Source organism: Salmo salar, chromosome ssa03 (assembly GCF_905237065.1).
Source record: "Salmo salar chromosome ssa03, Ssal_v3.1, whole genome shotgun sequence".
In the NCBI taxonomy this organism is placed as follows: Eukaryota; Metazoa; Chordata; class Actinopteri; order Salmoniformes; family Salmonidae; genus Salmo; species Salmo salar.
The window spans coordinates 67,817,310-67,843,324 of NC_059444.1; the positions used below are offsets into that span (position 1 = coordinate 67,817,310).

At 41.7% G+C, this 26,015-nt stretch overlaps 1 protein-coding gene across 3 annotated transcripts; it reads right to left on the reverse strand.

The window, feature by feature from the left end:
* Positions 1-4,279: 4,279 nt before the first annotated feature.
* LOC106601349 (interleukin enhancer-binding factor 3 homolog) lies at positions 4,280-24,092 on the reverse strand. 3 transcript variants are annotated; one of them, XM_014193499.2, is made up of 19 exons: positions 23,959-24,092; positions 19,955-20,045; positions 19,186-19,406; positions 18,841-19,021; positions 16,990-17,137; positions 14,945-15,036; positions 12,389-12,484; positions 11,550-11,661; positions 11,342-11,439; positions 10,695-10,806; positions 10,499-10,612; positions 10,153-10,358; positions 9,848-10,018; positions 9,593-9,730; positions 8,929-9,069; positions 8,684-8,804; positions 7,198-7,248; positions 5,176-5,574; positions 4,280-5,081 (listed from the first exon to the last, which is right to left on the reverse strand). In XM_014193499.2, exons 2-19 carry the CDS (start codon positions 19,955-19,957, stop codon positions 4,951-4,953), a joined length of 2,535 nt encoding a protein of 844 aa, XP_014048974.1. In that variant the 5' UTR covers positions 19,958-20,045; positions 23,959-24,092; the 3' UTR covers positions 4,280-4,950. The 3 variants fall into 3 exon arrangements, with proteins under 3 accessions (XP_014048974.1, XP_014048973.1, XP_014048976.1); XM_014193498.2 differs by having other exon boundaries at positions 19,955-20,048; positions 23,959-24,081; XM_014193501.2 differs by lacking the exons at positions 4,280-5,081; positions 5,176-5,574 and adding an exon at positions 5,694-6,555.
* Between the last annotated feature and the right edge of the window lie 1,923 nt (positions 24,093-26,015).

Sequence of the window (26,015 nt, forward strand, 5' to 3'; positions counted from 1 at the left end):
TCCATAGCTGTCTATTAATCTCAGTGGTTACATTTCTCCAGGCCCATCCCTCAGCTTTTTACCAAAACAGAGGCGGTGTCCGTATTGTTTTATCTGTGGATTTGCCCTTTAAACAGCTGCATATTATCAAGATAAAGTGCCACCAACAAAAAGGTAAACAATAGGCATATAGCAAATGCAGCATATGGCATTCATTTTTCACATGTAAATAGTATTTTCAGTAGTGCTCAAAGCATGCCATTCCATGAGCACACCATTTATTTTTCAACTCAAATCATTGAGCCCAAACAACAAAATCATAAATAGAGTAGGGCTGGCTAATAAATCCTTAGTTTTGGGTTACGCTCAGGTAAAACAATTTGGCTAATCTATACTTCCATATTTCCAAGTCCTATTCTTGAAGATCAAGGGGTATAACATTTATTGGAAGAACTGCAATTCTGACTTTGGTTTTTAATGTACGGATATAATCGTATTATGTCGTAGAAAGCGATGGGTTAGATTAGAAGAAGCCTACATAGCCAAACCATAAAGTACAATTTAACATCCATATATGGGTATTTTCTGGGGTTGACTTTTGGGATTGTACGCTCCCCTATCAGACTACGTTCAATGCTCCTCTCCCAGTTTCATTAATTAGTCCCTCAATTGCAAATATGGAACAAACTACAGTTAACAACCTTTCTGCAATTCCTAGATTATTGTCCAATCACCGTATTGCGAATACTACTCACATGCAGAGAGGTATTGTTAGTAGTAATCTTGTCCCCATAAAATTGAGCTCTGTCAATAGCTCGAAAATGGTTTATTGCTCATCCAGTGCAGCTTCAGGTGCTACCTTGGATACTCCATCTGATATGAATTCCTGTAGCAATGGCATTGGAATAATTCATTTGAATGCTAGAAGCCTGATACAAAAGTTGGACTTTATTGAAATTTTGGTCTCACAATCAAATGTTGACGTATTGGTTGTATCTGAATCGTGGCTGTGTGATTCTGTGCCTGATTCAGATGTTCAGTTGATTGGGTACAATATTTATAGAGCTGATAGAGTTGGTAGAGGTGGTGGTATCGCGATTTATGTAAAATGCTGCTTAAATGTTTCTGTGTCCATATCAACCTCTGTCCCAAAGCAATATGAATGTCTAGTTTTAAATTTGGTACTTGGTAATAATGCTCGTTTAACTCTAGGAGGGGTATATCGCCCCCCCCCTCAGCTCCTCCTTGTACTCTATGCAAATTATCTGATATACTGTCTAATTATGCAAACTCTGAATTACTGATTTTGGGAGATTTTAACCTGGATTGGCTTTCACCAGTATCCGATAAATTAAAAGACATTTGTACTGAGCTAAATCTAACTCAGCTGATAACTAAACCAACCCGTCCCAACTTTAAGAACCCAGTAAAATCTACTCTACTAGACATTATTCTAACAAACACCCCCCATAAATACACAGCCAGTGGGGTTTTTGCAAATGATATCAGTGACCACTGCCCTATTGCTTGTATTAGAGATACCAGGCTGAAACACTCTGATCCCTGTATAATCTCTAAGAGAAATTATAAACATTTCTCACAGCAAGCTTTTACCCTTGACTTATATCACTCTGAGTTTTTATCCACTTGCTGCTTTCTGGACCCGGTTTTAGCCCTTGCTTTTTTCTCTTCTATTGTTACCTCTATGTCTGATAAACATGCCCCGCTTAAGAATCACAGAGTAAGAAACCGAACCAGTTCTTGGTTCTCTCCTGAATTGTCAGGTCTTTTCCTGCAAAAGAATCGGGCCTGGGCCTTGGCGAGGAAAACAGGTACTCCAGCTGATTGGCTGTTTTTTAGGCAATTGAGAAATAAATGTACTGCAGCTGTCAAAAAGGCAAAATCAAATTACTTCCTTAATGCTATGACAGATTCTGCAGGAGATCCTGCACAATTCTGGAAAACCGTTAATTCACTGAAACGGGGGAATTCTGCTGTTTCTCTTCCTAAGCAAATTACCTCAGATTTCTGTATCCTAAGTGAAAAAAATGATATTTGTGATGCTTTTAATAAGCATTTCATCTCTGCTGGTTTTTTATTTGAAAGGAAAAGTGGCCATTGTGGCACTGGCCAGTTAGTTGATTTTTCGTCTTGCTTTTCAACCATTACTCTGAAAAATGTTAACCCTGTTTTTAGTTTCCAGAAAATAACCGAAGCAGAAGTTCTAGCTGCCCTGTGTGCCATTGATACTAAGACATCCTTAGGCGCTGACAATTTAGACCTGTTCTTACTTAAGTGTGCTGCACCTATCATTGCTGGTTCAGTGACACACATTTTTAATCTAACATTAAGCACAGGAATTATCCCTAAGGTGTGGAAAGCAGCTTTTGTTCTGCCATTACATAAGGGAGGTGACGGTAGTGATTTGGATAACTATCGACCCATCTCTAGGCTCCCTTGTCTGGCAAAGATCCTAGAATCTATAGTCAACAAACAGTTACAGTCTTTTCTTTCTGCTAACAGTATTCTTAGCACCAATCAATCTGGTTTTAGATCTAAACACAGTACCACATCGGCCACTATGCTTGTTGTAAATGATATTGCAAATGCCTTAGATGATAGAAAGCACTGTGCTGCGTTGTTTGTAGATTTGTCAAAAGCTTTTGACACTGTAGACCATGCTATCCTTTTGAGTAAGCTGTCATCTATAGGAGTGGGCACTGATGCCTGCCGATGGTTTTATGACTATCTTAAAGATAGAACTCAGGCCGTCATGGTCGACGGGGTCAAGTCTGACTCCTTACAGTTACTTAAAGGGGTGCCTCAGGGTTCAATAATTGGCCCACTATTGTTCTCACTTTATATAAACAACATTGGTGATGATGTCAAATATTGTAAATTCCATTTATATGCAGATGACACAGTGATATACTCTATTGCTCCAACAGCGGACCAAGCTTTAATGCAGTTGGAGTCTGATTTTAGGATACTACAGGGGTCTCTTTTACAGCTTAAACTTGATTTAAATGCTAAGAAAACAAATGTCATGTTTTTTTCTAGGTCTAAACTCTCAGTTAGAAACACTTTTGTAATCACTAGCTTGGATGGTACTCAAATCAAACAGGTCTCTGCATATAAATATTTAGGGGTATGGTTAGATGATAGGCTTTCTTTTAAAAAACATGTTACTGAATTGGGAAAAAACCTCAAATTCAAGATAGGGTTCCTTTACAGAAACAGGGCTTGTCTGTCCTTTGTAAATAGAAAACAAATTGTGCAGGCTACTTTTATGTCCGTTTTAGATTATGGTGATATTATCTATATGCATGCATCGGCAAACACATTAAAACCACTGGATGCTATTTACCATTGTGCACTCAGGTTTATCACGGGTGATAGTTACAAAACTCATCACTGTATCCTATATCAACATGTGGGTTGGGCCTCTCTATCTGTGAGGCGAGAGCAACATGCTCTCTTGTTTATTTATAAAGCGCTTCTTTTAAAACTACCTCCATATATATCATCATTAATTTCCACTAGACATACAAATTTGAAAACCAGATCACAGATGTGGATTACATTAGACTCCTGCGGTCTCCACAGAGTTGGGTAGGACTGCCTTTAGTTCCTTTGCGCCTTATTTATGGAACAAACTGCAGATCCAACTTAAGTTAGACACTCTGGTGTCCCTTGCCCATTTTAAAAATGTTATGGAGGATCAATATGATGTTGTCTGTGATTGTTTCTGTTGAATTGTGTCTTTGTTTTGCATGTTTGAAATGTTCTTGTCTGTATGCCTAAAACTGTACATGTCAACATGTTTACACAGGGCACAGCCATAAAAGAGATCCAGGTCTCAGTCTGTTTTCCCTGTTAAAATAAAGATTAAAAAAAATTATAATAAGTAAACTAACATTGATTTATCCTACAATAGATGTGGTTCAATTGGTAACATACATTTGTCTTCCAATGCCTTTTATGGTAAAGTACTGAATGTAATCAGAATAAATTACTGAGTTTGGGTAATCCAAAATTACTGATTATAATTATGGACAGGTAACTCATTTTGCTGACAGCTACCTTGAGGAAAAATGTATGATGACAGATGTGGTTGTCCCACCTAGCCATTTTAAGATGAATGTACTAAGTCACTCTGGATAGGAGAGTCTCCAAAAGGACAAATGTAACATTTCATTGCACAATGTTGACTTCAAAATGTATTTTCTGATATCTGGGAGGGAACGTAAGGTTAGTAGAGAGCCTCTTTCATGAAGTGAAATGCTTGGTCGACACACAATTTGCTTTCCTCCAAAATAAAAGTCCTTTATTGATACAAACACCACAGTTTCTTATACACAGTTCTGAGAAAAAATAAAATAATCCCAACCACCAAATCTACTTTGACCAGAAATGTGATTGACATTTAAAATGTCTTCCTAATAATATCCAAACTTATTTGTTAAAATTAAAACTACAGAAATACGTCAACTAAAACATTGAAAAATAAATGTCTAAAATTACAAGAAAATACTTCAACAAGCAAGCAGTTCTCCAGGCCCATTGTATTGTAAAATGAAAATTTTAACAAATCCTCAGCCAAAAACAACTGGTCAACATAGTTAACTGTGTATGGACAGAAATAAAATCATAGCTGGGGGTAAAAAAAAAAAAAAGTGATGTGTCATTCCCTCTTTTTGGGTGGTAGTGGTGGGGAAATTGGTGGAGTGCATACAAATAAAATACAAACTTGAACACTGACCAAACTGATGAAATAGACCATTTGATTCAGCTGTGGGGAGCTGCCAACTAATAAGTCCAGTTTATTACTTTAAAGTTAAAAAAATAACCAAATGCACGTAGACATGGATAAACCATGGATCACAGGACAGCCACCATCGCTTCTTTGGAGAACGTTTGTGACAGGGTTGTGGGGTGGTACTGTGGGGCTATGCCGAGGGCGGATTCAGTCTATCTGTACTGGTAGTTCATGGTGGGGTCTCCCCTGCCGTATCCTACTGGGTTGTGGTATGGAGCTGGATTTGCACCATAGCTCTGGTTGGCTCCTGCCTGTGCGTTGTAATTTGACTGATTTCCGTAACCTATGGAAAAGAGGAAGTTGATTAGTGAAAGTCTCAATAAAACTGCTTAGGTTACGGTGTACTTGTGATCCCCTTTGCCGAGAATCCATCTTACCTTCATAACTGTAGTCTTGGCTGGCAACAGCGCTGCCCGTCACCTGGCTGGGGTAGGCAGTGCTGTAAGGATAAACTCCTGCTCCTGCCTGGTTTTGATTGAAGGTCTTATTGCCTTGCCCATAGCCCTGGCCATACTGGTTATAGGCACTCTGGCCAGGGGTGGTCTGGTAGGCCCCTTGGGCCCCCCCACCAACTCCTGGCGGTCCAGGGAAGGTTGACTTGGCCTCCTTTTTGACAGGGGCTTTGGGAGCTGGAGAAGGGCTGGAGTAGCCTCCATCATTCTGGTAGTATGAACCGTAGGTTCCTGTAGCTGCCACGCCTGTAGTGCTGGCCGCAGGGACTTCAGTAACAGTGCCAGCAGCCGCAGCTCCACCATTTGCTCCACTATTGTAATAATCTAAAAGAAAGAGGCATTAGATTAAGAGAGGGTTTTGTAGAGAGTTCTACTGCTGTCACACCCATGCTTGTGAAGATTAATACATTTCATTTTCAAGAAAGTGAAGCGTTTCACTAAAATTGTAGTACCACATTGTATGGGATATCACATTTATTTTTTAAAAACATACAAGACTATTTTTACTTCACAATCATAATGCAGAATGTCAAAATAAGTCTTGTGCAAGTATCAACAGCGCTGTGGTTCTTTGATGCCTAAAGGTGCCTCACGTGTGAGGTAAATGAGGGGCATTGTGAACATTGTCATTTTCAAAGTAAGACTAGCATGTAACCTCCATCATGCGTCAATAGCCACAATTGAGCAATTCTGACATTTTAATAAAAAAACTGCAAATATTCAAAGCAGCCTTATGATCCCATAACAAAATGCTAAATCAAATAAAAAACCGTTGACAATGAAGTGATTGATAATACATGTTCAGACAACAAAATGAAATAAGACCATTCACATCATAAGAAATATAACTTGTGTGTAGACATTCAAGACAGATGGCCACAATGGGATCAATCTCCCCAGTCTGACCCACTCCAATATGCATGTCATCACAGCGGGCCATTATCCATCAGCCAACCATAATGCTCTGGTCTCAATTCCACTAAGGAAGGCAGTCTATTGGGAAAGTGTGCCTGTGGCTTTTGGCATATCCAGGTGTCCAGGTACGTCCCAGGGTTGGCAGAGGGTATGGAAGGTGACCAAAGGCAACATGCACTCACTGGCCTCCCATCTCTCTAGGCGTTGGGACATGAGTCGTAGCGGGTAAGCAAAGGGACAGTTTATTTCCCCCGGGGGAGTGATTGGAGTTCATGTTGCGGGAACACTATAGTTTGCTCCTCTTTCTCTACATTTTGTTTTGATTTAAAAAGATTGGGATGATCTATGTAGCAAACTCGTGGTAGCCATAGCAGTCTGAGACAAAGTCACCTAAAGAATGAGACAGAGCAGAGAAGGAAAAATTGAATTAGATTGGTTTGTTTTTTGCCATAAAAAGTGGCATGTGTCAATGACTTGGTCAAATTGTTTTCAAACAGCTTTTTTTGTTTGTTGGGACTTTTAGATTTCTCTGCTCCTGTCACGCTCAAGAAGGTGTTTCCTCAGAACAGGCTGCTGGTAGGAGGGGGGTCTCTCATATGGGGGGGGAGGGGGGGTCAAAGTGATATAGATTGAGTCCTGTGGCTTAACAAAGCAGAGAAATGTAAAATCATAATCGAACCAGGAATAAGAGCACTCAGGTTCCTTCTTTGGTAGTTTGTTTAGATGACATTCAATGGCATACTCTCCAAAACAAAAAGATACTTTGATTATAGATTTTTTTATAACTTTTCCAGGTCTTGTATTGTTGGAAACCTCCAGATGTATGCCACTAACTCTCCACCAAGATGGCTGAGCATGTTGTGCTCTGATCAAACCACACTGAACTTCTGCTTATCTTACAACGCGAGTAGAGTGAGAACCCCTCTTGTAGTGTCCTCATGATAAAGGTGGACATATCAAATAAAAACCAGACTAGGAGTCAAGACTATTCAAGGTATTGGAAGATGAGGGTAAGGGAAAATCAATACTCACTATAGCCTCCAGAGTTTCCATTGTTCCCATATCCATAACTTCCATAGCCACCTGAGGAGTTAAGCAAACCAACCATTACATTTCTCAGCTGACGTGAGATGTTGCCTACCATTTAATGTTGAACAGTATTTACAGCATCAAGTCAATTCAGGGACAGAATACAAAATAATTGCATGTAGTGCCTTCAGAAAGAACTCATACCCCATGACTTATTCCACATTTTATTGTATTAGAGCCTGAATTAAAAATTGATTTGTTTTTCTGACCTGACAGTCTACACACAATCACCCCCCCCCCCACAAAAAAAAGATATATATACACACACTAATTTACATAAATATTCACACCCCTGGGTCAATACATGTTAGAATCACCTTTGGCAGAAATTACAGCTGAGAGTCTTTCTGGGTAAGTCTAAGAGCTTTACACACCTGGATTGTACAATATTTGCACATTTTTTCTTTTTTTAATTATTCAAGCTCTGTCACGTTTGTTGTTGGTCATTGCTAGACAGCAATTTTCAAATCTTGCCAAAGATTTACAAGCTGGTTTAAGTCAAATCTGTAACTAGGCAACTCCGGAACATTCAATGTCTTCTTGATAAGTAACTCCTGTGTATAGCTGGCCTTGTGTGTTAGGTTTTTGTCCTGCTATCGTCTCCCACTGTCTGACGGAAAGAAGCCAACCAGGTTGTCGTCTGTGCTTAGCTCCACTCAGTTTATTTTTTATCCTGAAAAACCCAGTCCTTAAAGATTACAAGAATATCCATAACATAATGCAGCCACCACTATGCTTGAAAATATGGAGTGTTACTCTGTATTGGATTTGCCCCAAACATAACACACTGTACTCAGGACAAAACATTAATTGCTTTGCCACATTTTTTTGCTGTATTAGTTTAGTGCCTTGTTGCAAACAAGATGCATGTTTTGGAATATTTTTTACTCTGTACAGGCTTCCTTTTCAATGTCAATTAGGTTAGTGTTGTGGAGTAACTACAATGTTGATCCATCCTCAGTTACTCCTATCACAGCCATTAAACTCTGTACCTGTTTTAAAGTTACCATTGGCCTCTGAAATCCCTGAGCGGTTTCCCTCCTCTCTGGCAACTGAGTTGGGAAGGACGCCTGTATCTTTGGAGTGACTGGGTGTATTGATATACCATCCCAAGTGTAATTAACAACTTCACCATGCACAAAGAGATATTCAGTGTCTTTGCGAGGCATTGGAAAACCTCCCTGGTCTTTGTGGTTGAATCTGTGTTTGAAATTCACTGCTCGACTCAGGAACCTAACAAATAATTGCATGTGCGGGGTACAGAGATGGGGTAGCCATTGAAAATGTTTTACATTGGGGTAATGTGTGTTGGCCAGTGACAAAATATACATTTAATCAATTTTAAATTCAGGCTGTAACAAAACGTGGAGAAAGTAAAGGGGTGTGAATACTTTGAGGGCACTGTAGGTAGCACATAGCTCTGTTTTACCTTGACCATAGCTGCCACCATTATTGAACCCTCGGCCCCTCCCCCTGCCACGCCCTCTACCTCTGCCCCTGGGAGTGGCTGCCGGGTCACCAGTCGGGTCACCCATCATGCCAAACCCATGCTGTTGGAGAAAACACGAGAGGACTAAATTCACAGACAGGTCAGCAGCAACCATCATTACTCAGTTAATATATTTTACAAACAATAGCAAGCAAAGATATACAGTAAGGCAGAGGGAATCTTACCATTGGGAGTTTCTTCTTCTTGGCTGCCTCAGTCACAGAGCCCTCTGGGAAGAGTTTGTCCAGGGCTGCCAAGGCAGCATAGGCCTTGGCCACCTTCTTATTGGAGCCAGTCCCTTGGAACTTCTGTTCATCTATCTCCACCTGGAACAGGGGGAAAGACAGGTCAATACATAGACTCAGGCAAGAACAGGAGAAAGCATAGGACCAAGAATTTGTGTCAAAGCCAAGCTCATGTTGTTATTGGCAATGTTTAAAAGGACACAGTTCACTTTATTTGAACCAAATTTGAGATTTAAATTGTATGTTGCTATAGAAGAAGTGTCCAGACTCTGTTTTGAGAAATGTCCCTCACCAATATACTTCCTTGTTGCTCGTTCTGCAGTATGGGAGCCACAGATAAACATGAACAAAGCTCCAAAAACACCCAAATGTAATGTTAGAAAGGACAAAGCTCTCAGTAAAGTGATGCAGGGGTAAATACTCAAAACCAAGCCAAATCAACAACAAAAAAGACACCTCTAAAATTGACATGAAATTGAGACTTGGTAAAAATAAAGTAAACTTCTCCAATCATCGAAGCAGCTGGATATCTACTGTTCGATCCTAAAGGCATCAGTCTGGTTGCAGGGTGGATGGGCACTTCTTCCACTCCTGAGACACTAACCTCCATGACGAAGCGTTTGTCGTGGCTGCCTCCGGTCTCTGAGATGAGCTCATACTTGAGGCCACGCCGCTTCTCGTTTAGCTCCATCACAGGGTTCTTCCCATGTTTGGTCAGGATTGGTCCCTGTTGACGAGCACTCTAAGACAAAGAGAGACAGACATTTCTCTGTAAACAAGACCAATACAAGAAACTGGAGTCAAAACTGAGCCTAGTGTCCAAAAATATTGTTTTGAGTTCTACTCAGAGGACCCATACCTCTGCACCGTCTGTGGCCTCCACGCTGTCCTCCCCTGTGGCTGCGGTGTCCATCGCAATGGGAGTGATGCAGGGTTTCACCTCCTCCACAATGGCCGTTGCCACCTCAGTCGTCACTGGCTCAGCAGTCTTCAGCTCCACACCTGTGGGTAGGCCCATGTCCTGGAGGACCTATGATTGGGCCAGGCAGAAGATTAGAAAGGAAAATGTGAAGCGCAGCAGACAATAGTTACAATCTTCTGATTTCATGACAACACACCAAATGCTTAGAACATCTACACCATTTACCGCATACACCCACTCACCTTGACAGCAACGTGAAGCTTGGCAGTGCGTTTGGATGGGCCTGAGGCTTCAAAGCTCTTGCCGTCCACCTCCACAGCCATGGTGAAGACTGGTACGTGCACCGGGCCAGTTTGGGAGAGGAGTTTATACTGCAGGCCAGGCTTCAGCTGGTTCAGCCTCATCAGAGCATTCATGGCCTGGGGAGGCTCCGACTTCTCATCTGGGGCTAGCGAAGATCACAATTAAAAACATTGGCACTTAATAAATTGTTTTGATCCAGCCAAGGGGGAAATTAAAAAGAGTAGCTGAATTTGCATGCTAACACTGAAGAACTGTGCTGAACAGGAAGAACTAACCAACACCTACATTTCTTTTGCAGCTTCTTTTTTTTCTTGTTTGGACTTTTGTCCTCCCCTCCTTCCTCCTCCTCGATAGGCCTCTTCATTGGTGGGGCGTAGGTTGTACTGGGGGGGATTTGGACTGCAACAAAAACACAGGAACTGCTGAGCCTTTCCAAAATATGGATACTAAGTTGTATGCACACGTCTGCTGCTTGGCTTACCTGTATAGTCAATGGGGGTCTCGCTCCTGGGTTTCCGGGGCATTTTGGAGGGAAGGGGGTCCATCCCTAGCACTTTGTGAAGCTGTCCGAAGGCAGACAGCCTTAAGGCATGCTGAAAACAAACAGGTGGTGATTTTTTCAATTCACTACAGCCACCATAATCACACCCTGTCGTGGGTGTAGATTAAAAAAATAAATACTTTTACCCCCTTTTCCTCCCCAATTTCGTGGTATCCAATTGGTAGTTAATCTTGTCTCAACTCCCGGACGGACTCGTCCTCCGAAACACGACCCAACCAAGCTGCACTGCTTCTCGACACCATGCCTGCTTAACCCCGAAGCCAGCCACACCAATGTGTCGGAGGAAACACCGTACACCTGGCGATGTGCATGCGGCTGGCGATGTGCATGCGGCTGGCGATGTGCATGCGGCTGGCGATGTGCATGTGCGTGCCCGGCCCGCCACAGGAGTCGCTAAAGCGCGATGGGACAAGGACATCCCTGCCGGCCAAACCCTCCCCTAACCCGAGCGACGCTGGGCCAATTGTGCGCCTCTGGGTCTCCCGGTCGCATCCGGGAGACCTGCGATGCAGTGCCTTAGACCACTGCACCACTCGGGAGGCCCTGTGGGTGTAGATGTGACTCACCTGGGCACTCTGTGTGAGGTCCTCCCTCTGTTGGAGGTCCAGGTGGCCAATAGCATCCGTCAGCTCCTTCTCACATGGATCACAGATTCCAGCACCATCTAAAAACAAACAGGCAAATTATGACATATTTTGGCTTGTGATGTGGAATTACTACTATATTAAGCAGAGGTGGGAGGACATGTCCTCTCTGCTTTTTGAGACTACTCACCAGCCATGAGGATTCCAGAAGCCAGACACTCCAGAACTCTTCGCAGAGCCTCTCCTGCCCCCATTGGCCGGTTACCTGTGCCAATTGCCTTCTCACACAGCAGCTCTATTGGCTAGAAGTGGTGAAGGGAAGAAATGTTAATGTTTGTATTTTGTCCACGTTTGGCAAATTGGATAAAAAGCCTGTAAATAAGAAATTGTTGCAGTTTGATGTACTAAGCCCCTTAACTTCTTTGAGATCTGGGGGCAGTATTGAGTAGCTTGGATGAATAAGGTGCCCAGAGTAAACTGCCTGCTACTCAGGCCCAGAAGCTAGGATATGCATATTATTAGTAGATTTGGATAGAAAACACTGAAGTTTCTAAAACTGTTTGAATGATGTCTGTGAGTATAACAGAACTCATATGGCTGGCAAAAACCTGAGAAAAATCCAACCAGGAAGTGGGAAATCTGAGGTTCGTAGTTTTTCAAGTGATTGCCTATCCAATATACAGTGTCTGTGGGGTCATATTGCACTTCCTAAGGCTTCCGCTAGATGTCAACATTCTTTAGAACGTTGTTTCAGGCTTCTACTGTGAATGGGGAGAGAATAAGAGCTATTGGAATCAGGTGTCTGGAAAAATGGCATGAGCTCAGTCTGGCGCCCGGCCGTGAGAGCGAGCTGAGTTCCTTTTCATTTCTGAAGACAAAGGACTAGCGTTCCACATATCCCAGAGAGGTTAAATAAATTCCCATCTTGCACATCAAACCTGACCACTGTAATTAGAAAAACATTTCTCAAACCAAATGTCAGGAGGAGTTCAAAGAACCAGCTGGCAGAAAGTGCTGCTGGTGACTCACCCATCCATGCAGTGGGGCCCAAGTGGGGACGCGGGAGCACAGGTCCCTTAGGATGCGGATGACGATGACGCAGGACCTCAGCCCATTGGCCCTGGCCTGGAGACACAAGCAGGGAGGGGGAGGAGGGAGAGGGAGCCTTAGTCAAACAAGAACCCACAAAAACACAAAGCAGCAGCTACATCAGAAAGCCACACAGACTAACGGCTCTGCTTTGTCATTATTGTGGTACAGCATGGGAAATATTTATTTGTTCTGTCTGCAGATGTGGTTATTGAATTTTAATAGACAACTCCATTTGTGTGAAGTAAACAGCAGATTTGATCAGTGGTACTGTAATAGGTATGACAGAGTGGTGATTGTTGATTAATTGTGCTTCTTGCTGCTCCGTATCAAATGTGTCAACTTGTGATTCTCTTAAATGATTAGAGGGCGAAGGGGAGTCAATGTAAAGCCAAATGCTGACATGGAAAAATGTAGGACAATGACAGTATTTATAATGTGCTTAGTTTAATGAGTGGTGATACCTTACAGTAGCTCTAAAGGTTATTGTATGGGGAATACCAGGGGCCTCATTTATAACCATTGCGTGAATTTAACAGTAAATATTTGCGCCATTTCTGAAAAGACTGCGCACGGACAAAAAAGAGATTTATACAAACTTTGTGCATATCAAACATATGCATTTTCCCCATTACAAATCAGACCGTGATAAAAATGTTATAGTGTGCGCGTTAACGAGTAGGATAAGTCCACCTGAAAAATGCCCATATTTCACATTTTATGGTGACAATAATGCCCTTATTTGCTGTATACTAGCATTGGAACTAGGCAAAGACAGTATCTAAATAGCAATAGCGAACTTGATCAAATGTCTTGTGTTGGCATAATGTTTTCTTTTGCAGTGACATTTGCTGTATCTGACTTTCTGAAAGACAAAATCAATTGCAAATTGTTGTGGACCTGTAAACAGATCGTTGAATGCAATAATGTTTTGTATCGACTTTCTCCCCACAAACCTAAATATGTAGCAATGTCCACAAGTTCTGAAACAATACCTACAATACCTAAAAAAAAAATGAACGACCGTAGGCCTACACACTTCAATAGATCAACTGTCTGTTCACCTGTTAAATTCTCCTGTTGGATGCATAGACTAAAAACATGACATTATAAATAGCCCATCTAATTGGCCCCATTAAATGAGATGTGACATGGTAATTTGTTATATGGCTACTTCAGGAATATGAACTCAACTGTCTTAACATGGCCAGAAATGTTGAGGAATGTATTATGCAACGGTTATGATGCATGTATTATGCTTCTAAATGAAATATTGTCTACTGGAGAAATTTGACATTACAGTATTCAGACGTAGGCCTAGCCTACAAACGTCAATGAAAAGGTGAGCAGTCTGTTCTACTGTTAAACGGCGTTTTGGAATGGATCACAGAGCAAAATACTTGAAATAACTTATCTATTTACTACTGTGACTTAAGTGAAAGGAAATGAGCGATGGGAAAAACGGTAGCCAATACTAACTTGTTGTAGGCCTATAGACCATTTCACAAGTAGCCTATGAAATCACCAGTCAGAAAAGGTGAAGAATTTATTCTGCAATGATCATGTAAGTGAAATAGGATTTTATTTTAGAATGCAAAGAAAATAAAAACGTTTTGCTCTTCTCACTAATGGTAGATTTTGGCATTATCTTTAAGCTAGGCCACCTGTTTGTTATGAGTAAGAGTCATATTCCCCAAGGCTACCACTTTCACCTTGCAATGTAATACTTCAACCACTATAAACTGTGCTGGTGCATGGTCTGAAGTTCACGGGAGGAGAGTACTTTTAATTAATGCCAACTTTGGTGCACACATGGTTTGGAGCATATTTTGTGTGTAAGCAAGGTTTATAAATGAGGCCCCAGAAGACGGACTAGTGAATGTACATTTCTAACTAAGGTGCAATATTCCTTTTTTTGTGGCACACAGAAAGCTGAAACAGCCAGAGCATGGGGGATTGGAGCCTACACACTCTACAAGAACAGGCTGCAGAAATGGAGCGCTTACAGTTAAGAGCGAGAGATGACAGTTCACTATGATGACTAAGAATCAACATAGTCCACAACGAGGAATCAACCTCAACACAATGATGGTACAGAAAAGGGTTGTCGATTGATAGATTGATAATATTTGAGAAATATTGCACCCGAGTGTAGCAAGTTAGTTCCACATCTCTGATCAAAATTAAGCAGTGGTTTAAGACTGGTTGCTTTGAGGGGATTGCTGAACATCCTTTCTAAAAGCAGCATTGAACATTTTCAATGACACTGCAATCAAACCTGTTAAGTCAGCAGAGCATCTCTACAAGGTAATGACAAAGGTTTCCTTGGAAACGCTATAAAACCACAGTAAGAAGTCTACTACAGGTGATAGATTCACTTCGAAAGGACATTTAAAAATAAAAACACAGGAAAAAAAAAACAACCAAAGAAAGAAACTGCGTCAAATGTAGAAAAAAACTCAACTACTTTAAGACAAATAAAGACAAGATGCAAACCTGGAACCACTTGGCGTGGCGAAGAGACGCCAAGGCAGTAAGGCATTTCTGCCTGTCCAGAACATCCGGGGGATCGTTGACTGATAGCGTTTCTATTGGCGGGTGGAATAAGAAGACAAGGTACAGTTTGACCAAGGGGGGTTCTGTCACACGGCCAGGGGGAGTAGGCAGCTTTCCCAAACCACAGGCAGGACAGGGAAGGGGAGGGGGACCCCCCCACCTGGAGAACATAATGGTCTGAACCTCTCAGTGAAACTGCAATTACACTAAAGATATGTAACTTCAACCCACTTCAGAAACTGCTGTTTAGTGGGTGATTTCTTAAGATCACTCCCAGTAGGCCTATATGGAGAAAAATGTGTATGATGTAAGATTACAGTGGAAGTGAATTATCAAAAGGGAGGTTGTCTCCATTATGTTAACTCAATGTCAACTCGTATGCCTCAGCCCAGTTATGAAGTCTGAGTGCTTTGCTATAACAATGAGAGGTAGAGCCCCTCCCCTTCACCCCTATACTGGGTGTACTGCTTAGCCCCTTCCGAGACAGAGAGCGTCCAGTTGGTCAAAGGTCCAGCGTCCCTAAAAATTGACAAACTAGAAGGCTTGACAGAGAGAATCAGATGCACAAAATTATCAAAACAAGTCCACACTGCAGCAAAACTGATGGCCTTCAAGAGCCAAACTGGGCTTCAATGTTGACACAGTTATAGATAAGGCTAGGTTGATGCCTGGTGGGTACATCCAACTTCCTGTTAAGAACGTCTGAGGGGAACATGGGCCGCCGCCGACTAGTACCCTTTCCCATAATATACAGTGCCCTCTAATTGGGAAAGTGAAGCATTTTGTCTTCTTTTGGCTCTGTACTCCAAACGTTTGGATTTGAAATCCAACAACGACTACGAGGTTAAAGTGCAGACTGTCAGCTTGTCTTTGAGGGTATCTATACCGGGTGGACCGTTTAGAAATTACAGCACTTTTAGTACAAATACAAAGTTTTGTATTTGGTCCCATATTCATAGCACACAATGACTACATAAAGCTTGTGACTTGGCATGTTGGATGCATTTTCTGTTTCAGATTATTTTGTGCTCAATAGAAATTTATAGTAAATAATGTATCGTGTCGTTTCGGAGTAACCTTTATTATAAATAAGAATACATTTCTAAACACTTCTACATTAATGTGGATGCTACCATGATTATGGACAATACTGAATGAATAGTGAATGATGAGTGAGAAAGTTAGATGCACAAATATATCCCCAAGACATGCAAACCTCTCCCAATTACAATAACAGGGGAGGTTAGTATTTTTGAGGTGGTATGATATTTGTGCATCCAACTTCTTCAAATAATTAGAGCCCCCCCAAAAAAATGCTTCACTGTGCCAATAATTACAGAGGGCACTGTAGTATTTCTTGCATTTATTATTTAACTTATGACTCCCTCTGCTTCGGACAAACCCCCATGGATTGGATTTACAAAAGACTGCGATCACAGTTGTCCCCTGATTTTGACTGTGACTGGGAGAAGTGACATTCAGCCATGCAGAGTCAAAGAGCCCCTGGCGTTATCTGTAACCCGTGTCCTCCCTGCTGATGAACATCAGTCAATAGCCCACTGCTGGGTCTAGTAACCACAACACTTGACAACACTTTGCAACTCATTTTTGCTGCAATGCAAACCGTTCATCAGTGTTCAGTATAAAACATGCAAACAAAGTGGTGTTTGTTTTTTTGTTATTCTCAGTAAGCCTTCATATAGTTAATGTCTGGACTCCATAAGGAATAGAAAACCTTTTTCAGTCAGTAACTATCCTTTCTATACTGTGTATTGGGCCATCAAAAATGTACATCACATTACATGGAACTACGAGAGTAAAGAGCTATAAACATAGCATGGTTTCATTACATGACAGTTCCCTCATATCCCCTAGCTCCATTGAAGGCCCAATAAACAATATCTGTCTAGACTGGCTGCCTGCCTGTTTAGTCTCCCTGCCTAAGGGGGCACTAGTGAACTGTCTGCCCCTGTGTGGCAGCCTACCTCCGGCAGCCTGTTTCTCCACCTCCTCGCGGACCAGGGGGGACGTCATGTTGATAGTCAGGGTCAGGGGAGGCTCCTTGGTGCTCTTGATTACGATGGTGGCTTCACGGATGACCTGAGTGACCTCATACTTGTCCTCTGTGATGGTCTGCCAGGTAGAACAGGAGGAATTGTTAATGCAATAGCCATGTAGTGGCTATCCCGCCAAGCAGTCAAGTACCCTTAACCTGTTATGGCTAGGGGGCAGTATTTTCACAGCCGGATAAAAAAACGTACCCGATTTAATCTGATTATTACTCCTGCCCAGAAACTAGAATATGCATATAATTATTAGCTTTGGATAGAAAACACTCCAAAGTTTCTAAAACTGTTTGAATGGTGTCTGTGAGTATAACAGAACTCATTTGGCAGGCCAAAACCTGAGAAGATTCCATGCAGGAAGTGCCCTGTCTGACAATTTCTCCATTACAGGGGATCTCTGCTGTTACGTGACACTTCCTACGGCTCCCATGGGCTCTCAGAAGGCGGCAAAAAGCTGAATCGTGGCTTTGCAGGCTCTGGCTGAAAAAAAGTAGCGGGTTTGGATAGTGGCTGGTTACAGTACTGTGAGACTCAGGCGCGTGCCCGAGTCGACCCCATGCTTTGCTTTCTTTTGTCTTTTTACCTAAATATTCCGACCGGGAATCTGCGTTATCGCTTTTTTTACGAGAAAAATGGCATAAAAAATGATTTTAAACAGCGGTTGACATGCTTCGAAGTACGGTAATGGAATATTTAGAAATCTTTTGTCACGAAATGCGCCATGCTCGTGACCCTTATTTACACTTCGGATAGTGTCTAGAACGCACGAACAAAACGCCGCTATTTGGATATAACAATGGATTATTTTGAACCAAACCAACATTTGTTATTGAAGTAGCAGTCCTGGGAGTGCATTCTGACGAAGAACACCAAAGGTAATCAAACTTCTGTAATAGTAAATCTGACTTTGGTCAGGGCTAAACTTGGTGGGTGTCTAAATAGCTACCCATGATGGCTGGGCTATCTACTCAGAATATTGCAAAATGTGCTTTCACCGAAAAGCTATTTTAAAATCGGACACCTCGATTGCACAAAGGAGTTCTGTATCTATAATTCTTAAAATAATTGTTATGTTTTTTGTGAACGTTTATCGTGAGTAATTTAGTAAATTCACCGGAGGTTTGCGGGGGGTATGCTAGTTCTGAACGTCACATGCTAATGTAAAAAGCTGGTTTTTGATATAAATATGAACTTGATTGAACAAAACATGCATGTATTGTATAACATAATGTCCTAGGTGTGTCATCTGATGAAGATCATCAAAGGTTAGTGCTGCATTTAGCTGTGGTTTTATTATATTATATTATATTTTATTATATTTATTATATGCTAGCTTGAAAAATGGGTGTCTGATTATTTTCTGGCTGGGTACTCTGCTGACATAATCTAATGTTTTGCTTTCGCTGTAAAGCCTTTTTGAAATCGGACAGTGTGGTTAGATAAAGGAGAGTCTTGTCTTTAAAATGCTGTGAAATAGTCATACGTTTGAAAAATTGAAGTTTTGGGATTTTTTTGGAATTTGTAATTCGCGCCACGCCTATCATTGGATATTGGAGCAGGTGTTCCGCTAGCGGAACGTCTAGATGTAAGAGGTTAAGCATAAAAAAAAACTATTTTCTACTGAATTCAGTTGTGACTATTCCTCTCAAATGAATGAATCACCCCACAACTGAAATGATACAGGAGAGTATATTCTCGAAAGAACAACTTCAACTTCAAAGCCAACTGAATATGAAGACACAGAAAACACCAGAAGGTGAATGGACTCACCTTGAGTTGCACAGCCAGGTTGTCTGCCACGTTCTTCAGCAGGGTGATGGTGGGTTTGTCCTTACACAGAAGCACCAGCTCCAGGTCCAGGTCCCCCTTCAGCAGCAAGCCCTTGGCCACCAGGCCCACCCTCATCACCCCACGCAGGGACCGTGTGGCCTGTTCCGACACCTTGGGCTCACTGACAGAGGAGACATGGGTACCCAGGTCAATTACTTTTGAAACTCAAAGCTGAAAGTGATGCTGCCTTCAACACTCCAGCCTTGACGGTGCAAAAAGTATTTCTATGCAACTGACATTTTCTACACCATGCACCATTTTGAATACAGGTTCCCACTCCCTTACCTTTCTTTATCGGACTCGATTCCGTCCGGCTCAGACTTGGACACCTTTTCCTGCTCGTCCAGCCAGTCGGAAACAGCCTTGAGGGCGCGCTCCGTGTGGGACACCATGTTCTGCACGCCCTCCAGCTCCTCCTGTGTGGGGTACACAGCGGAGTGCTTGGCCATCACGTGGCGGTCGTCGTTCATGAAGATACGCATGGAGCGGTGGCGCAGGGGAGGAGGCTGGACGGGAAAAGAGGAGTTATTTTAAGGAATTGACTTCAGCAGGTCACAATTGTAGTCAGTAAGTGGCTTTGATAGGAAGAAAGTCATATTGTGATAACCTTCACCCCACTGTAATTCTCAAAATACAGTAATTTCACTTAGTCAGCTTTCACTGTCCTTACATAAGCATCCATGGACTACTGCTGGATGAGAGTCATGCTCAATTAGAGGAGTGCAATCAAATGCAAGCAGGTGCACGTGTTCCAAATGCCCAGGGAATTACCCTTACAATGGACATTTGATGAATTACCCTTACAATGGACATTTGATGGAATGGATTTTTTTTTTTAGGTCCACTTGTATGCCGCGTCCTTGTTAACTTACAAATAAACGTACAAATAATCTTCTCAATCAATTATGGCAGACAAATACAGTTGATTGTTTGTAGAGGCAAATTATTACAGTGGTGAGGCTAGTAAAATTGAAGCGCTCCATGTTCACTACCAAATAGAAACGGTTTACACAAAATAGCCTTCCTACAAATTAGTGTATAAGAAAAGAGGTACCATAGCTGCTTTGGAGTCTTCGATCCGGTGTATATGGCAGTGATACAAGAACAGGTCCTTCCTGAGAGAACACCAACACTCCTGCTTGGTTCTGCTGACAACAAAAGGGACATGCTTAAAATGAGAAAAGCAATAAAAGGCCAGATTCCCCTGGAATAGCAGATGTCATTTTTTTGCTAATATAAAAACATGGTATTTAATGGTAACAGAACATAGGGTTTCTTTGAACAGACCTAAGGATGCACCTTCCTAAAGTGAAGGGTGGCTTTGCATGACAAGGGAAATTCCATGCTAACGGAATTACAGACTCCAATTTCTCACTTTAAAATGTATACCAAATAAACCATTGATTTAAGTTTAACAAACCAACAACTATGCACATTGACTGCTTTAAACAATTTACACAGGAGTCTCAGCATAATTCTGATACCACGGAATTACCCATAGGCTAAGTGTGCTGAAACAGCAGTAAGAAAGGCGTTCCCAGTGTAGCAAACCTGGGTTGTGTTCAGTAGGAACGGAATGGGGGAGGGGGAAAAAAATAGGACACAATGAGCATTGTTATTGGACAAGGTTACGCCAAAATGTTGATCCTATTTTGAGCCTCACTGTATAAAACCCAGCGCCAAAAGGTATCTGACATCACTATTGTTGATTTTTTTTTTTTTTTTTAAATGGGCAGCTCCATCATTGTAGGCTTACAGATGATGAGCAGGACACCGGACGCATTCTTCCCCCCAAAAATAAAAGATGGGAGAAGTTGGACCAGGGCTGTAGCCGTGCCAGGACACAACTGTAGCACAATCATTGGGGGAACCAACAGCATCCACTTTCAAAACACGGATTCAATCAGTTTGATTATGAATCAGTTCTGCAGGAGCAGATGCCAGATATGTCAGTGACTAAAACTTAGCTCTACCAAGGAAGATAAATTGGGCTACTGCCCCTATATACCAGTATGACCCGAGAGCAATAACAACCAAAAAAAAAAACATGGTTCTTCAGTTAGCCGCGACTTTGAAATTAACATTTCAGAGTCAGTGTACAGTTCGAAATGAGGCAAAGGGTATCAGTTACCAGACAGACCTGCTGTACATGCACAGTCCTAAAGCCAAAATGTATTTAACACATGAGCGCACTGCAGTTTAAAATCTATGAACGGTTCATTGCAGTTGACATCAATTAGAAACTGGCAGTACCCCACGGCTTGAGCCGCTCAGGTCTGACAGTAAAGCTGGCTGAGAAGTCATCCAAGATACACAACCAAACTGATCATTTCTATGATGTGTCAAATCCCTCCATTCAGGAAACTAGCATTGTAACGGCAGCGATATGTGAATGCTTCCATACAGCCGTTACGCCTTAGTGTAAAATGTCAGGAGCAATTTTTCAACTAACATTAAGATAACTTGCCCAATTCACTAAAGTCTTCTCCAAACCCATCGCTAGTTGCAGGAGAAACATTTGAATTTAGAAAATGCGCCATTATTAAAACTATATACATTTTTGCTCAGAGGTATAATAATGTATACGGCGCCATCTTAGAGTATTTTTGTCTCATTGTTCAAGACGGGTGGGTGTCCAAAGTTCTGCACGTCGTGTGAGCAAAGCAGAAATAAAGCGTCACTTTGAATGACACGCGCCTGTTTTGCTCAATGAGAGAAGACAAAGATACTCTAACATGGCGGCGTATATATTGTTGGATTATCATGGCACGCATGGTTCAATATATATTGATGCAGTCAAATGAAAAATGGACTTTAGTGTTTGAAAAAGTACCTATATTTATTTTCAATGACCATCGATTTGAAAATAGTTCCTATTACGCAATCATTCCTCGTCACCACCAGATAGCGGTGTATCGCCACAACATGAAGAAAAAAACCCCAGCTTACTATTCATCACTACCTTACAAGTTCTACTGTGTTGTTTCACTACATACATGGTGGTAAGTGAGTACTGATGTAACTTGAGTAGTGATGAGCAGGGTTTGACATGCCTATTGGCATAATTTACTACACAATTCCAGCTTAATGACTATTGTATTTTTATTGGGCATGTACTTAATAGCTACGAAAAAGTGTCTTGCTTCTGACTGGCAGCTTTAGTGTCGCTATTCGGGATGGCAGTGTGAGGAAAACGGCATGTGAGCGGCAGGAGCCTGTGAATGAGGCGATCGGCAAAGGTCTGGAGGTTGTTGCAGAGGAAAATGTCATAATGTAGAACTGGCGCCAGCGCAGGATGCAGCGTTGTCTTTCCCCCCTTCATATAGCTCTTCAGGGCTGATTCACCCATGCTCGCAATGTCAGTCTGATGCTTTTGTTGCACTTTACACAGTGTGGGTTGGTTGGGTCCAGTGATGTGGTTATAAAAAACAAATGTAAGAAAAAAGTGGGTAATATATAATGACCAAATACATAAAAATGCAACATGTCAATTGTGGGTCCCATGTTTCATCAGCTGAAATAAAAGACAGCAATAAATCTGCTATCCACAAAAGGCAGGATTAGATCTAAATTTGCCTGCCATTTGGTTTTTCATAAACATATGAGCATTTTCTGTTCTCTCATTTTAATTCAAGTACTTTTTCAAGTACCAACCTGAGAAGTTCAGATTTTGAAGGTATTCCAGTAGTTTTTCAGAGTACCAAATTCAAGTACTTTAAGGCACCTTGTGCAAACCCTGTTGAGAGCAAACCGAATAATCCAATACAAAACTACATTTACATTGGTGCTGAATGAACCATATACCTACTGCTCAATCTAAAAAGTTGGGTAAACAGTACTTTCCTGTAGATATTTTGTCTCAAATTTCAAGCAGCTGAAGGACAAACTACTGACAAGTCTATATGTAATTATATTCAACATTCTGGCTTGTCAGGAACATTTACATGACCATTTGCTACCCAGGGCCTAGCCAGCAGATCTGACCTGCTTGCTTACAGTGGCACTAGGGTCGGACAGGCTTCCTGTCTAGATTACACACTGTGGAGCCTGCACAAAATATGGCTTGGTTAAACACACCTCAATCCTGGGATGATAACTGGTTGTACACCAAATTGTCCCATTATCAAAACTGTTACACCAAGAAGACTGAATGACTGCTTGATTTTTAAGTAAACGGATGTTTGTCCTCATGCTAGCTAGCAGTAGCCATTATCTAATGGCATGTCACTTGAACAACAAAGGAGCCAATTGGCTGACACTGATATTCCAAAATGGCTGCTGTGGTTTATGCTTCCTGAGGAAAAGGACAGTTTTCCTGAAAAACTACCAGTTGATCAATGCGACAATTCAGCATATAGAGCAATATTTTGCACGGGCTCTGTAGTGTCTTTATCTACACAGGAACGCTGTCTGACCCTAGTCAGTGTTGCTGTAAGCAGGTGGGTAGGATGTGCTGGCTAATAGAATCCTTCCAGCCGCCATTTTAATTTCAAGCCTTAATTCAGTGCGCCAGTCTGGAATATTCCCCCTGCACTAGTCACACCACGATTAGACGGCTAACTATGTTGGGTATAGCTAGATAGCTAAATATAAAATGCCCTATATGATCGCCATGATATTGTGATAACATTTTATGAGATTAACGTTAGCTGGCGTGGCTAGCCCAAGATGGTCGTGTCCTCGCATTGTAGCCAACGTTGACTAGCCATAGCTACATAGGCAATCATACATAACGATGGACAAAATCCTACATTTGCTTTCAATTCCTATCCGCGTATCTTATTTTTTCTCCATAACATAACGTTAGGTAGCTAGCATGGTGCCTTACGACGTGCTGCCATGCTTGTGGTTCGAGCTGAGGGAGCGTTCTGAACAAAGAGGGCTGCTGCTAGGCTAACGTTAGATTGCGAGACGTAATTCGTACAACGCCAAATGAGTGTAATCGGTAATATAGTTGCTTAATTCATCTTCATAGGGACGGTGGTAATCATTTCATCAACCTGAATATAATGTGCATCGTTAAAAAACACACCAAATAAAACATCCTTCTAGACTTACCAATTCAGCGACGCTTCGCTCCAGCTCTCCTCGCCGAGGAGCAGAAATGACTACACACCTGAACAGCAAATTCTGAAAGCTAATTGGGCGAAAGTAGCATGTGACCAAAGAAGTAGCCAATCCCGTTTCACCTTTCGATGTCTAGTCTGAAATGTAAATGACTAGCTAGCTAGTTCACGAGTCAATATCGTACTGTGGGATAATCACCAGCCAATTTCCCCAAATTACATAGCTACTATAAATCATTATTTAATTATTAACCCTATACACCGTACCCTGTTATTCCAGGATACAAAACAGTTATAATTTGATATCTGGGGATTCCATTAAAGTATGTGACTAAACACACCACATTTCAGACAGAAGATGTCGTATATTTAAACAATAAGGCCCGAGGAGGTGTGGTATATGGCCAATATACCACCGCTATGGGCTGTTCTCACTACGACTCATCGCGGAGTGCCTGGACACAGCCCTTAGCCATGGTATATTGGCCATACATCACAAACCCCAGAGGTGCCTTATTGCTATCATAAACTGGTTACTAACGTAATTGGAGCAGTAAAAATAAATGTTTTGTCATACCTGTGGTATAGGTCTGATATATAACGGCTGTCAACCAATCAGCATTCAGGGCTCGAACCACCCAGTTTAAGATACCTGTTAAAAATATGAGGCAATGTTTATATAACCACCTTTCAAACAGCCCTCTTATTTACCACTTTCTTGCAGGCCCCTTTATACATATCAGTGGGTAATTGGCAAATTTGGAGGGGAAAGAGGGTTTAAACCATGGGGGCTGTTCGCATTTCAAAGTAGAGAGGTGTTAAACAATCGAAGTGTTAATGAATTTCCCTGCACAAGAGCAGCGAATCATACACACAGACCCAGGGTCTGTGAAAATGCAGGAATCATTACAAGATTTTTAGGTGTGTTTTAATTTACCATGTTTTAATCTGCACTCCATTAAGGTGACTTAAAGTTACCTGAACAAAAATATGACTGCAACATACAACAATTTAAAATATTTTACTGAGTTACAGTTCATATAAGGAAATCAGTCAATTTAAATAAATTAATTAGGCCCTAATCTATGGATTTCACATCTGGGAAAATAGATATGCATTTTTTGGTCACAGACACCTTGAACAAAAGGGTAGGGGCGTGGATCAGAAAACCAGTCAGTATCTGGTGTGACCACCAAGTGGCAAATGCAGAGTTGATCATGCTGTTGATTGTGGCCTATGGAATGTTGTCCCTCTCCTCTTCAATGGCTGTGAGAAGTTTCTGGATATTGGCGGGAACTGGAATACGCTGTCGTACACGTCGATCCAGAGCATTCTAAACATGCTCAATGTCTGGTGAGTATGCAGGCCATGGAAGAACTGGGAAATTTGGAGCTTCCAGGAATTATGTACAGATCCTTCCGACATGGGGCTGTGCATTATCGTGTTGAAACATGAGATGATGGCGGCGGACGAATGGCATGACATACTGCTTTAATGTTTACATACGGCTTTACTCATTTCATATGTATATGCTGTATTCTATTCAATGTCACTTCGACATTGTTAGTTCTAATATTTATATATTTCTTAACTCCATTCTTTTACTTTAGATTTGTGTGTATTGTTGTGAATTGTTATTTACCGCACTGTTGGAGCTAGGAACTTACAAGCATTTCGCTTCACCCGCAATAACATCTGATACATATGTGTACGTGACCAATGCAATTTGATTTGATGACATTGGACCTCAGGATCTTGTCACGGTATCTCTGTGCAAATTGCCATCGATAAAATGCAATTGTGTTGGTTGTCCGTAGCTTATGCCTGCCCATACTTTAACATGGAATCCAACCCGGCTGCGCGCGTGCGTGCGCTATCGTGCATACATTTATTTTGTCCCCCTACACCAAACGCGATCACACGACACGCAGGTTAAAATATCAAAGCAAACTCTGAACCAATGACATTAATTTGGGGACAGGTCGAAAAGCATTAAACATGTATGGCAATTTAGCTAGTTAGCTTGCACTTGCTAGCTAATTTGTCCTA

Bases quoted from the DNA above. Each gene is read 5' to 3' on its own strand.
- LOC106601349 (XM_014193499.2), bottom strand. The intron at 11,662-12,388 runs GTGAGTCACCAG...CACCACTTCTAG, and splicing joins GGGCCCCACTGCATGGATGG to CCAATAGAGCTGCTGTGTGA. The intron at 10,359-10,498 runs GTAGGTGTTGGT...GATCTTCGCTAG, and splicing joins AAAGAAGCTGCAAAAGAAAT to CCCCAGATGAGAAGTCGGAG.